This window comes from Paramacrobiotus metropolitanus, unplaced genomic scaffold, assembly GCF_019649055.1.
Source record: "Paramacrobiotus metropolitanus isolate TYO unplaced genomic scaffold, Prichtersi_v1.0 Parri_scaffold0000026, whole genome shotgun sequence".
In the NCBI taxonomy this organism is placed as follows: Eukaryota; Metazoa; Tardigrada; class Eutardigrada; order Parachela; family Macrobiotidae; genus Paramacrobiotus; species Paramacrobiotus metropolitanus.
Window position 1 is genome coordinate 705,013 of NW_026570246.1, and position 13,511 is coordinate 718,523.

General features: G+C 40.9%; 3 protein-coding genes across 3 annotated transcripts; 1 reads left to right on the plus strand and 2 right to left on the minus strand.

Annotated features, from left to right (window-relative positions):
• Positions 1–2,060: 2,060 nt before the first annotated feature.
• On the minus strand, positions 2,061–4,389 carry LOC129587852 (uncharacterized). Its single transcript, XM_055481794.1, has 4 exons — positions 4,284–4,389; positions 2,812–3,928; positions 2,447–2,605; positions 2,061–2,331 (listed from the first exon to the last, which is right to left on the minus strand). Exons 1-4 carry the CDS (start codon positions 4,370–4,372, stop codon positions 2,239–2,241), a joined length of 1,458 nt encoding a protein of 485 aa, XP_055337769.1. The 5' UTR covers positions 4,373–4,389; the 3' UTR covers positions 2,061–2,238.
• Positions 4,390–5,533: 1,144 nt separating this feature from the next.
• LOC129587697 (MFS-type transporter SLC18B1-like) lies at positions 5,534–9,776 on the plus strand. The gene is made up of 12 exons (XM_055481563.1): positions 5,534–6,156; positions 6,633–6,728; positions 6,910–6,983; positions 7,098–7,180; positions 7,243–7,307; positions 7,440–7,508; positions 7,698–7,794; positions 7,902–8,041; positions 8,160–8,362; positions 8,425–8,520; positions 8,837–8,908; positions 8,969–9,776. Exons 1-12 carry the CDS (start codon positions 5,749–5,751, stop codon positions 9,330–9,332), a joined length of 1,767 nt encoding a protein of 588 aa, XP_055337538.1. The 5' UTR covers positions 5,534–5,748; the 3' UTR covers positions 9,333–9,776.
• On the minus strand, positions 9,355–13,445 carry LOC129587696 (RNA polymerase-associated protein RTF1 homolog). The gene is made up of 7 exons (XM_055481562.1): positions 13,237–13,445; positions 12,373–12,540; positions 12,129–12,204; positions 11,350–12,059; positions 11,180–11,280; positions 10,259–10,962; positions 9,355–9,753 (listed from the first exon to the last, which is right to left on the minus strand). The coding sequence occupies exons 2-7, from the start codon at positions 12,538–12,540 to the stop codon at positions 9,692–9,694; spliced, it is 1,821 nt and encodes a 606-aa protein (XP_055337537.1). The 5' UTR covers positions 13,237–13,445; the 3' UTR covers positions 9,355–9,691.
• Positions 13,446–13,511: the final 66 nt, after the last annotated feature.

The following is a 13,511-nucleotide window of genomic DNA, read 5'->3' on the forward strand; positions in this document are numbered from 1 at the left end:
ATTTAAAACTGTTAATCCCATCAAACTTATAATTTTTTGTTAATTCTGGAAACCTTTAAGATGTTTTTAAATCTGTTTGAATACCTCAAAATAACTGTAAATTTTTCGAAAGCCGGCTCCAAAGCTTTTATATTTCAAGAATTTCTAATATTTCTAAATATTTCGACTCGGCCCCGCGCAGCGGGGCCGTTACCTCTAATTTTTTGAGCCTCCAAAGTTTCGAATTTTAAAAATATCTAGAAATCTGAGTACCTCAGTATCTCACGGTCTAAATTGTCTAATTTATATGTAATTTCTAAATATCTGAAAGCCAGCCCGCAGCCCGTTTACCGTAATCACTAAGTCACTCAAACAGCGGCTCTGTGATACTGGTGGTAGCTTGGGTATTCATTAACCTACGTTGCTCTGTAATACTGGCGGTAGCTTGGGCATTCACTAACCTCAAAATCTAATAAATATGTATTTATTTTATAAATACTGAAGAGCTTGACTGAATGGCTAGCCGAAAATTCTTACAATTACTAGCTAAAGATGCAGCGCAAAGCCAAATTCTGCCCGGAAATTCAGGGCGCACAGAATTTGGCTTTGCGCCCTGAATTTCCGGGCGCAGAAATATCGGCGATCTTATTTGGATTTTTTATTTATTTATTTGATTTATTGCAGTGGACACAACAGGAACTAAAAAAGTGTACGTACTAAACACGATAGTGCAGTCGCTGTGCGACATCGTCAATCAGAGTTGCATTACTTCTCCAGTATCGGGATGTACATCCAAAAGACACACCCTAATGGTTTTTCTCGGCTGGACACTGTTCAACCAAGTCGTCCAGCCGTGCAACTACCGCCGCTGCGTTAACCGGAATTAGTTTTGTGCATTGAGTGGAGTTCCGTGCCGTCCTAGATGACCTGTGGCATGTTACTAACAGAACGTGACAAACCAGTGTTACTGTATTAGCATGCGGTAAAGTTGCTTAAAACCAGGATCTCCCAGACTGATTCCGTGATGTTCTAAGCAACCTTTTCAATGAATCATGCGATAAAAAATGGGATAAACAAGCTACTAAGGATTTTTAAACTTTTGCTCTCCTGCAGTCTTTGCGCCGGTTCCGGTGCTAGTGTCTTCATCCCGTGCTCAAGTAAAGCTTGATTATTAGGTACGCGTCTTCGCTGTTGTTGCAGTAGTCCGCAATAAAGCAAACAAATTTACAGGTTGAGGATACAGTATATGTAAGCTGTTCTGCTTTTGACAATACAATAGGAACATTGAGTGGTTAAATAAACAAAAGTAGCCAGTTAAAACATAAAAAAGCTTCGGACAAACGGCAAATCGCCGATATTTCTGCGCCCGGAAATTCGGGGCGCAGAGCCTGATTCTGTGCGCCCGAGCATTCGGGGCGCACAGCTAAACTCTATGCGCCCGGTTTGTCGGGGCGCTCAGCCATTTCGTTAAATATAAGCATACCCATAAGAATATTGCTTTCTTTTAAAAATTTCGACTTCAGCTTTAAAATGCCCATACAGTCAAGGTTCAACATTGGTCAAATCCTGCGGTGCAGAATATTAAGAATAAGTATTTGTTTGTCAGTTTCATCACTACCGTTGCCAGTTTGAAGACCTACTTATTCTTTGTGAGCGAGGAGAGAGAGATAACTTGGAAGACGCGCTAGCAGACCCGATCACTGCCCGCTAGACTGACCGGCAGGCTCGATCTGCCACTGCTGGCAGCAGTAAGCTGCTGCCTGTAACGGAGCGCTTTTGGCAACTTTCTGTTGTACTGCTGTTTAACGTCAAAATAGCTGTTTCAGTTTAAAATTTTAATGAACATTGCCAATGTCAGGTTGTAGATCACAAAACGCTCTTTCCAACAATATGTAGCACGGGGGTGTACCAATTTAACCATATGTTGGGTACCTCTCGTCTTAAGCTCGATGTACATGTTGTAACTGCAGCACTCAGAGTCTTTTTAGTGTTGTTTACTCACTTGCACAGGGAGATCATGCCATGCATAGTCAATGATATATATATACTCTAGCTATAAAACTAATGACAGCGCGCATAGATTGCACAGAGGGTGATAAAAAACTTTACAAATAATTGTTTGAAAATACTGGACAGGTGGATATTTAAAGATACTTGTTTTCCGCTTTCCCGCTACCCGATTCTACTTTTGATAATTGGCTTTTCTGGAGCGCAATCAATCAGTCATGCTAATCTTTGAGCGGTTCCGCCAGTTCAGTTTCAGTGACCCTTTGTGCTGTTGTCACTTTTGTCGTCTAGATCCAACTGGAGTTGAAAAAGTAGAATTTGGTACGTACAGTAAATCCCAAGAATCTGTAATACACAATATTTGGGAAAAAACATAAAGCAACCTTCGATTAGCTTTATTCTTTTTGAAATACATACAGTTAACGAAACGACAGTTTTCAGTGTTAACAACTCGACATACGCTCAGTAACGCTGGTGCTTCCACTACAAACATTTTCCACGCAGTAAAACCAATTTGATTGCAGGAAAGATTGTTGAGGAAGGTGTGCAACTGAAGAACTTCCGATGTTGCTAGCTTTTCATGATTAAGCTGGTAAAGTGCCCAAAGAGGAGAATGCGCCTGTAAGAAGACACGTATTAGCGCTCTTAGCATCTATATATATATGGTTGAAAAAAATTGATACACCATTACCAATGTCTATAATGTTCTGCTTTAGTTTTCGATTTCCTTAAAATTATGATTCTCTTCGACCTTTCTGCAGGAGTAAGACATAACCTGACCGTAGCTAAAAGTAACCTGTATATTACAAAGTACTATACGCTTACCGCTTCGTTCAGCTTCATTCCCATACCAAACAACAACGCCGGCTGCAGCAAATAAAGAAGAAACCAAAAGAATTCGGTCAATCCTGAAACTACACTAAACAATCCCTTTCTACCGTATTCAAAGGTCACGAACACTAGCATGAACATTTGGGCCACACTGGACGCAATGGATACCAGAGTAAAAAGTGAGAACACGTTGTCACCATGCTCTACAAGGCGACACAGCTGTATGTGTCGTAAACGGTACCACTCCAAATTGCCACTGAATGAACCATCTTCGCCAATGCGATCAGAAAGGTCACGATTCAGATGCTGAAAATCCTGAGCAACAGCTTGACATAATAAAACATAAAAGAAGACCGGCAAAATGTAGATAAAGCTAGCAAAGAAATGTCCAATCAGCTGGAAAATACAAATAGGAATATTATCCGTTCCGAAACCAGCGTAGATAACCTGGCGTACAGCTTCGTAATCCTTACTGGCGATCAATAAAGGAAGAAAAACGCTGAGCATATTTGCAAATACACAGAAAAGCGCGGACATAACAACAACGTTCCTGATGCTGCGGAAGCGTGTGCAAAATCGGTTGCAGTTCTCCTCAGGACAAATATATCGTGCCCTTTCCCACAGTACGAAAAATTCATAGATCAGTGAGCTCCTCCAGCATGCGCGCAACATAATAAAATGGGAGAAGATCATGTTGATATGCCAGTTAGAAAAGCTAAGCATCAAAACCAGCGTCGCTAAGTTGGTTGTTGTCATTACGTTGTCTCCCATCGGAGTGATAACGGCATAGAAATTATACGCGAATTTACACCCATAGGTCACAACAATGCACAATGCTGTACAGCAGTAGATCTGGCATAGTAACTCCGATCTGTTTCGGTTAGTGCGACGGCCAGCCCCGAAGTCGTCGGGTTCGTCAGGTATGTAGTTGTTAGAGTGGCAATCCTTGACGCGCTCTAACTTTGTTGGCAGGAAGAATATCCCACCGATTCGCATAACCAAAATAAAAGGACGGCAAATCTGATACAGTACATTGTCGTTTAAATCCAATAATTCCATAGTATGTTTCATTCTAGATCTGGTTTCGGCACTTTCTTGCGTGGACGAAGCCCTGCAAAAAGGTGCTGCATGATACGAGCACATGTAACATTTAAAATGAACAAATTTATTTTACGCGCCATTTATCACGCTGTGCTCCTATATCGCACATTATCATAGTTATGTAATAAGTAGAATGGGGTGAAACATCTAATAGCTTTTACTATTATTACGGAAAGGTAAACAGTAGTATTTTTAAAATTTTGCGGCCTGCATAAATTCAGGTCACACCAAAAGCCTGCCGCCAAGTAAACACATGAAAAAATTAGCAGATCGTTAGCTGCGTAGCAATTATGGAATAATTTTATGAGATAAAACTGGATACTGGTAAAGCAATTTACTGTCCCAAATTATAAGCGTAAAGTTACCTGGTTAAAGTTTGAAGAGGCTGCATGTCATTTTCACCGTTTGATCGTGGCGTTTCCGATGTGTACTGCTGTTTTAATTTTAGTGTCATTCTGCTGGCAGCAAATGGTTATGGCTAACTGCACATTCTAAAAGACTGTTTTTAGTGATTTTCACACATTATTACTTGCAAAAATTTGTCTAAGGAAAAATGTTGCAGATCCAGAAATTAGTAATCACTCCGTTTATATTCCACGCTCACAATAGTAACTTGTTTGTTGAAACACTAGTTTACATGGCGCCGAGACTATTGCAATGCATGCTACGCATGCTGTGGTATTATCATTTGGGGAATATTATTATGCATAAATTTATCCCATAGATCAATGGGTTATACGGTTATACCGGAGTGTATAATGCAATCAATATACCATAATCGAAACAGGAATAAGTGCAAACCTCCGGCGAGATGACATCAGTAGTGCAAAATTACGACACTATTATACTGCATGCCAGTACACAATTTATACATAGTCTTTGCAATATTAATGATGATAAGATGATCACTGCTCCTAATTTGTCGCCCTTATCTTCGATAATGATCCATAAATTTAATGCGTCTACTACATAGTAGGCTACCTATAAAAAGAATGATCTTTTAACATATAAATCGTGCTGCAAATATGTACGCATGTCCCGATGTCTGCACCTTCCCTTTTTTGGATGGATCGACAAGTATTCTACAGTACATTCACTAGCTAGCTTGCTCCACTGCACAATAATTGTTTTGCGTATTGGATTTACTCGTTTTACCATATTTAGTCTAATTATAGGCGTCTGTGCCTTTTGTTTACTAAATTTCATGCGAAACTAACCAAATTGCAGATATGTATCAAAACGCCCCTGAAAAATGGTGAAAAACGCATCGATAAAGTATATGAATGCATCACACACTTTACTCAAAAGCTACTGTTTATAAAACTGCTCCAAATTTTTATATGATGAGGTCTTGCCGGTTCAGGACAGTTCTAAAAACCGCTGTACGATACCTTACAGAGTGCCTGTATAATTTATATCCGAACTGTATGGCTCAAATTAACAAATATACAGCCGTTTTTTAACTGCAGACTGCAAGCGAAGCTTTTATTGAAGCAAATCTGTGATTCATGCATAGCCCGGAGAATGACCCACGGGCAAAGCAAACGCATTGTTTGCTTGGGCCATCGTATTTCCGTACAGTGCACGGCTGCCACTGAAGCCTCGCAATGGTTGTATATTTTATAAAAATATTGGGAAAATGTAGATAATCATCGCATCATGCACGGGGGGACTTCCTTAAAATTATGCCGATCAAACATCATATAAGCGTACATGCAGTTTACTCCGGTTTATAAAGTATGTTGTGTATCAGCTAATTATTAAAGTTCTTCGTTAAGTCACTTGGCATTTACGTATATATGTACATAACCATAACAATCCATCGCAAATATGGGAGGCCATCACAGCAGCACCGCAGCTCCGCGATCCACCACTCCGCTAATCCGCATCCGGCGCAATTCCGACGACAGCCTGTCCAGTTCCAACAGCTCGTGGCGACTGGCCTCCGAGCACTCCACCAGTCGGTCTCTGGTGGCGGAACCCGTGCAGGTGGAGATGAATGATTCGATGAATTTGCAGCGCTCCTTCAGTTTTCACGGCTCATCGGGCTTGCGCGGTCGCTATCTGTCGGAAGTGAAGCCCCACCTCTACCGGCATCCGGAGGATGACTGGGAGATTGAGTCGCTCAATCTCAGCCGATTGACCGGGCAACAGCGCAAGACCATCTACTGTTTGTGGGCAGCCAAGTTAACTTATTATATAACCTTCGGGATACAACCGCTGGCCTTACCGGCTATTGTGAGCGACGTTCTATGTTGCAGCCCTATGTTAATTAATTGACGTTAAAAAATAAAACATTCATCAAGATCCGGCTTATTACTTATAATGAATATTGTTTCCTATTTTCGATTTTTAAGTTTTTTCCCTGGAAGCTTTTAACTGGGTTAAAAGTTAATTACATGTAGTTTTGGCAATATTTTAACGATTGTATGTGCTTTAAGGGTAAACATTCGCGGTTGATTTTGATTTACAGTCGGATTTTATTAATGTGATATGCCTATTATATGTTGCCGCAACGCATAATTTGTATTTGTATTTGTTGTTTGATTCTGATTTAAAGTCGCATTTTATTAATTCGATATGCCTGTTATATATTGCCGCAATGCATAACTTGTATTTGTATTTGTTGTCTGATTTTGATTTAAAGCCGGATTTTATTAATTCGATATGCCTATTACATATTGCCGCAGTGCTGTTAACCATGACATAATTAGGTGGAAGCAAATACCTTGCTATCATCTGCAACGGGAACCCTGTTCGCCACCTGGGCACTGGGAGTAATAGCTTTTTGGCCCGTTTGGAGACGCTGTGTATGTGTCGAAAATTAGTATTATTGTTTTAATAAAACTGTAACGGTAGGCGCAATGGTGCGTCACTGCGCTTATGAGGCGGAAATTTATGCATATATACTACAATGTATGTTGTGTTCCGTATAAATTATACAGTTTTAATACCGACATCGTATGTATTTTCTCCTCGTTGACTTTTCAGGTTAACAGAACGGGAACCAAAAGCGTTTTGATCATTGGAATGTTTCTGAACGGGCTTTCGTTTTTGCTGTTTGGGTGCGTGGTGGTGCAAAATATTCTACCAGATCCTGGCATATCTTAAATGTGTATATTATAATCAAAACTTTTGTCCATGAGGTGCGCGCAGTGGAAAAAAATATTTGTTTCTAGATGTTTACATTTTGAAGAAAGTTGGAGCCGCTTTATAGTTATGGCGTATATCTTTAAGTTGATCGAAGGCGCCGGATTTGCCGGTAACGGATCGTCTCTGCACAAAAGAACAAATATAAATCTTTTAATCAGTTGGCTTTTACAGCGCTGGAGTTGGCCATCATAACGAAGACGCTCTTGGAATTCCCCCGACATGAATCTGGAGCATATGTAAGTGATACAAGCATTTTTCTAACATTTGAATGCTTCAACGCATTTTTGTATAATAGAGGGAATGTATGTTATATGTATAACAGATATATAATAGAGGGAATATATATATGTTGTATGGTTTGTATTCAGGGAAGTGTTCAAACGTGCATTGGAATCGGCGTCACGATTGGTGCAGCAATTGGTGGTTTTCTGTATTCGGTAAGCCGTACTCACGAAAATATGCATGCGAAGTTACGAACCGATTTACTGTAGTCATGCAGTCAGAAAAATAGTTCGAAAGCTTCTATTTTTTATACCCATATATTGAAATTGTTGTTTTTACAATATGAATTAATAACTACTTTATGACGTCGTCAGTTGCAAATGATATTGGAATTATATTTTTAGATAGCAGATGTTGCATCAACCTTTCTGCTCTTGGGTGTGCTCTTCTTTTTGGTGGGACTGGTTATTTTATGCGTCATGGATACACGTCCATACATAAGTACGCATTCCCAATCTCCCACTATTGCACATTATCAAGAATTTCGTTATATTCACCCATGTCCGTTCCTACACGAGGAAAATATTTCACTCGGATCTTTTTTCCAGATCCCGTTATACAAGAATCGCGAAAGAAAAAGCGCCGATTCCTTCAACAGGTGTCTGTGCACTCTGCCATTCTCATGTATTTTTTTGGAATCTTTTCCCTCGGCGCACTGCTTTCCACACTGGAACCGCATATCAGCGCAGTAAGCAATACAAGTTCAGCTGCGCTGCACCATAAAACACGCTGAGTGCCAGCCTAGGCCTGCTGAAGTACTGCACTTGTTATAACTTATAATTGTAAATAAAATATTTTGTTTACAGGTGTATGATTTAAATTTCACGGTGGAGGGCATACTTTTAGCCGTTATTCCGCTGGGATTCGCCTTCGGAATGGCGTTTTGGCAGTGGCTGATCACGCACGACTACGTGTGCGGTCTGGACTGCGTTAACATCTTTGGTGTATTGGTTATGGGGTTGACCTTTCTCTTTTTGGGACCATGTGAAGTTTTCAAACTGCCCAATAAGTGCGTTAACACCCACCACCCTTCACGCGCACCTGCGAAATAATGAACTGTTTTTGCTGTAGTTTATTGTGGCTGAATGTGATTTGTTTCCTTGTGATCGGCGGCTGTATAAGTATGGTCGTCACAGCCAGCCTCAACACTCTCTTGGAAACCGCAGAGTAAGAATGATGCCGCAAATATTTTCAGTTATGTCAAGCTTTTTAAGAATAATCTTACTAAGTCGATCTACTAATTATTTTAAACATTCCTATAATTGTTTAAAATTTGAAAGTTAATTTGTAATCAGTCACTCTCCGCCGGCTTTTGCCGCTAAAATAAACTGAATAGTCAGAAGCCATTCTCACTGTTTGAGTAAACATCGTTTGCACATGCTATGATTTTCATGAATTATTACCGAAGTGATGTAGAGTGTAGACCAATATTTTTAGCCTGCATACAGATTTTTTACGGATCAAATCGCCTTGTTTTTTGCAGACTGAAGAAAATGAACAAACTTGCCGCATACTCCACAATCTCAACTATTATGATCATCATATTGTGCCTCGGGTAAGTGTAAACAGTCTCCAGCGGATCGTTGTATTTCCCAAACTAAACAGATCATTGTAGCGTTGCAATGGGATCCTGTATCGGCGGCTACATCAACCAGATAAAAGGCTTCGAGTACACCACAACCGTGTTTGCGGTGATCCTCTTCATCGTCGGTGTACTGGACGCCATCTACGCTTTGGTCAAAACCGCCATCAAACTGCATAAATACAATCAACTTCAAGCGGAAATTCAAGCCCAACACCGCATGCTGACACGGCACGGCCACACGAACCGTGTGGCCCTCATGGGCGTCGCCCAGCTGGGCCCCGTCAAGGGCATGAGCCGCCAGGCATCCAAAATCGCTCCCAATTACAGCGACCGACAAGCACTACTCGACTCCACTGGACGTCCAAAAGGCCGCTCATATGGGACGTATTTGTAAATCAACACAAGCACGTGTTTTAATCGTAAACACAAGTTTTCAAATGGGAATTTTTTTATCACTTCATACGAAACCAAAGAAAGAGAGCGTCGGCATTTCAAAAGAAAACGCATTTCAACAACGCTTCCCAGCCAGCACTCCCAAAAATGGTTCTATGCAGATCAACATAACGTAGGTCAAGCAAAATGCTAACATCCGCAAACATAAGGACAGTAGTAATCTTATAACCTTCAAGTGCGAAATGCGCACGATGCCATAGCATAACAAAGGATACCGTTATATTATTTTTCCTTAAAGCCATAAAACGTTTAAACTATAACTAACGGCTGTTATAGTTAATGGGATTTAAATCCCTGGTACTATTTGTTCCGGCGATATGGCAAAGATGCAACGGGAAATTCTCCCAAATCGATGTCGATACCTGCAAACAAATAATAAATAACAACATGCTAAAACAGACTTGAAATCGAAGCAACACAGGAGAAAATGCTAGACTTTTGCGGGAAAAAATTGTGTCCAATAATGAGGACTTAGAAAATCGAATTTAAAGTGTATAAAGAAGTAACAGATAACCAAAGACAAACGAACTTGTACAAAATAAATTAGACAACCACGCTAATAAATCTAATTTAACAACAATTTATAAATCAGAATAGGCGGCAACCCCTATGCTGCACACTACCATGCTGCACCCTTCCCAATTACTAAATAAATAACCAACCTAAATTGTATACACACTATCAACGCAAACATGAAACGAAAATTCTGGATGCATGGCCATATATTGTTACGCAATTCCAGAGATTACGGAAAAAGACTCTTGTTTAATTGTCAGCAAATAATACAATTTCACAACAACAAACAGGAACGATTCAAGTTACAAAACGGAACAATTATGAGAAATTCTAACCCGTTTTTTCACTTACCAATATCGAAATTGTGCATGTTGAAAGGATCCACTTTGCCCGATGTTGCAGTTCCATTTGGCGCTTCCGGCGATGTAATGCTGGACGCTGCACCACCTCCGTTGGCCGCTTCGGCTTCCTTGTTATTGCTTCCCGGTGCCGTTGTAGCAGCCGCCCCGGCGGCTCCCTTTCGGTGCACCATGGTCGGTGTGCCCCAACGTCGCGTGAAGGGATCGTCAGTGGACCGTTCCACTTCAGCCCGCTGTTGACTATTCATTGCATCGCCCAAGGCTTTTAATGTGACATTCTTATTTCTTTGGTTAATTTGTTCAATTTTCGCCTGGTTCTGCAGACGCGGAGCATCCAACTGCTGAGTCTGGGCGTTTAACTCGTCCAGTTCAGCCTGGTATCGGGAGGCCGTGACATGGTCTTGAGACAAGAGGGCCGCGCTTCTCAGCTTGACCAGTTCGGCTTTCTTCATAGCCAGGTTTTGCGGACGATTGGCAAATTTCTTCTTCATTTCTACCATGCGTGTAATATCCTCGTCGGTTTTGCGATAGGCTCGCGCCGCATCTAAGTCTCGGAGTTTTTTCTCCAAATGCCCTCTCGTGGGAGCCGGCAGACTGCGGTCATTTAAACGCTTCAAGAAATCGTTGAACTCCGTTTCAACAATTGGTCTATTGGATACGAAATTTAATGGTACATCTTTTTCGCGATCCACAACCCTAAAATTTTAGATGATACACGCACGGTTAGCAAAAAACGCAAAGGACAAATTATATCAAGTGAGCTAAAAAAAGCCATCAAAATTACTATGTTACAAGATAAGTAGCCTTCAAACCCATGAAAGTAACCTGCAGCATTATGTCATCTACACCACTAACACACCACCACATCATAACCTTAACATTTTCTGAAGTACGTGGTCCATATCAGACTTACTTGACACGGAGAGTCAACTGGGTATGGTGCGATTTAGCGGAGTCTCCCACGGAAACGACGTATGGCTTTTTGTTCTCTCCGACACCGACAATCTCGGCAATCTGTACGATTACCAAGAATAAAACCAGCGACCCGTGCTAGGGCTTTACTGCTACGGATGCACTTCTTACCCTATAGATGGGTTTTTTATCGGCATCGACATCACCAAAATTAACCTTGACAAAACAGCCCTTCATGGTTTCTGGGAAGAAGGACAAATACATCCACTCCACCAGTTTGTCCCGCTCCACGCGGATCTTATCCAGATCCTGATAGGTGTTAATAGTCTCCTTATCGGCGTTTTTTTCGTCATCCTTCTTATCAGACTTCTCGGAGGAATCATCGGAATCACTGTCCGATGACGAGCTGGCATCCACATTCTTCCGCTCGACATCCGGCAAGTCGTCATCATCAGCGTCGGATTCGCTATCACTCTCTTTCGAAGGCTTAGACGCAGCCTTCTTTTTCTCCTGTTCAGCGTCCTTTTTGCGTTTCTCTTCGCGAGCCTGTTTAAATTTATCCATAGCTTTGGATTTCACGTCTTTTTTTCCTTCCACCATCAAACGACGCTCTTTACTGCGCGCACTCGTCTCGTCGACGGCTTTGATATTTGGTTTTCCTTTGACGCCCTCAGTGGCTCGGCGGCGGAGTTTCTTCTCGAGTTCAGCTCGACGCTGTAAGGCTTGGCGATGCTCTAAACGGCGAAAGATCTCTTCTTCTCGCTCTCTTTCAGTCATCGATGCCAATCGCTGCTTATCGTCTTCGTCGCCGAGCAGCTGATCGTCCAAACCGTCGCTGTACTTCATTTCATCCGAACTGCTGCCGCGATCGCTAACCTCACCTACAAGGTGTTACAAGAATGAAGGCTCAAGACATTACTTACAAATTGTTCACAAACAGATTTTCAAACCTTCTTCGACATCATCATCAGAAACAGCGTTGGGTTTCTTTGTCGGGCTTTTCTTCTTTAACTTGGACTTATTTCTCTAAAAAGCAATACAAAACACTGAGCATTCTATAATGTATTTTCAACACCGTAACGAAACTTGTAACATTATAAACAAGAACTGAACAAATAAGAAACCTCAGAAACTACTTCAATTAAAAACAATCGTAAAATCTTATTATTAAAAATCTCAAAAGAACTGGCATACCCTTTCTTCGTCGGAATTTTCTTCTTCAGAACTGGAGTAAATATTACTCGCTCTGGCTTTTTTGGCTCGCAGGCGAGACTGTATTGGCTCGTCTTTATCAGCAGCATCATCGTCCGAAGAAGAATGCGGACGCTTCTTTTCTGGTTCCTCGCGTTCGGAATCAGACATCTGAAAATAATCATAAATTTATATTACTGTACTACAATCTAAGTACTTACGATTAATTTGCTAGCCGCTAGCGTGAATGATTGAATCTTTAAGCTAGCGGCCAGCTTTCTAAACCAACAATTTCTCAATTACAATTTATCATACAATTTCGCAATCTAACCATTATTATACAAAGGTGAAAGAAGAACACGAAATTACTGAAATATCGCAGTACTTTACGGTTACAATTAATTATAGTATTGTGCAACAGTACTTAATGACTGACAGCAAAAGGCCGAAATAGCCTTCACTCCTGTAAACACATATCATTAATGATTAATCATACCATTCCTGTAAACTTTAAGTCCTTTTCTGGCATTAAAATTGTTAGTGCAATCTTAAAATTTTAAAACATGGCAGATACGGATTACTTAACACTCGGGTGGAAAGCAGCAAACGAAGCTACAACGTAAACGAAGAGCCAGCACAACCACTGTTGTCGCACCCAGCAGAGGTCTTAATGAAAACTGCTTCCTATGGTATCACAGATTACTGCCGAAACGACTGGTGGCATAATTAAAAAAACATATAATTATATCAGGTTAGAGATAATAATATTGCAGCCAAGGCCCATTATCAGAATCAGTAAAGCACCTATCATTATTAAACTTCAGCTGAAAACAGAAAACTGAAAATTAGCTAGATTCCATTACTCACCTTCGCTCATCAGGCTCGGTTTGCTACGATCACTCCAAGAGCAGAATATTCAGATTAAGAACTCTAGTATCAGCAATAACAGCGAGATTTTTTGATAAAAGTTGCGTTACGAAAACAATTCGCAGATAAATGGACAAATGAACGAATCTGCATTCTGCTTTATCCAGGAACAAGATGAGCCCGTTCCACGCACCAAGCAGAAGAGTCGAAAATTTATTTACGTTGTCGAGGTTATAGCGCCTGTGACGTCACGCATAGCTACTGTAAACGTCATC

What these genes read in the sequence shown, in the direction of transcription:
- LOC129587852 (XM_055481794.1), bottom strand. Translation starts at nt 4,372, where the DNA reads ATGACACTAAAATTAAAACAGCAGTACACATCGGAAACGCCACGATCA. An exon ending in CCTCTTCAAACTTTAACCAG is followed by an intron (nt 3,929 to 4,283) that starts GTAACTTTACGC and finishes ACCTTTTTGCAG; the next exon opens with GGCTTCGTCCACGCAAGAAA. An exon ending in AAGCACCAGCGTTACTGAGC is followed by an intron (nt 2,332 to 2,446) that starts GTATGTCGAGTT and finishes TGTGTATTACAG; the next exon opens with ATTCTTGGGATTTACTGTAC.
- LOC129587697 (XM_055481563.1), top strand. Translation starts at nt 5,749, where the DNA reads ATGGGAGGCCATCACAGCAGCACCGCAGCTCCGCGATCCACCACTCCG. An exon ending in CTTTCGTTTTTGCTGTTTGG is followed by an intron (nt 6,984 to 7,097) that starts GTGCGTGGTGGT and finishes ATTTGTTTCTAG; the next exon opens with ATGTTTACATTTTGAAGAAA. An exon ending in GACATGAATCTGGAGCATAT is followed by an intron (nt 7,308 to 7,439) that starts GTAAGTGATACA and finishes GTTTGTATTCAG; the next exon opens with GGAAGTGTTCAAACGTGCAT.
- LOC129587696 (XM_055481562.1), bottom strand. Translation starts at nt 12,540, where the DNA reads ATGTCTGATTCCGAACGCGAGGAACCAGAAAAGAAGCGTCCGCATTCT. An exon ending in CAGTTGACTCTCCGTGTCAA is followed by an intron (nt 10,963 to 11,179) that starts GTAAGTCTGATA and finishes CTAAAATTTTAG; the next exon opens with GGTTGTGGATCGCGAAAAAG. An exon ending in CATGCACAATTTCGATATTG is followed by an intron (nt 9,754 to 10,258) that starts GTAAGTGAAAAA and finishes ATTTGTTTGCAG; the next exon opens with GTATCGACATCGATTTGGGA.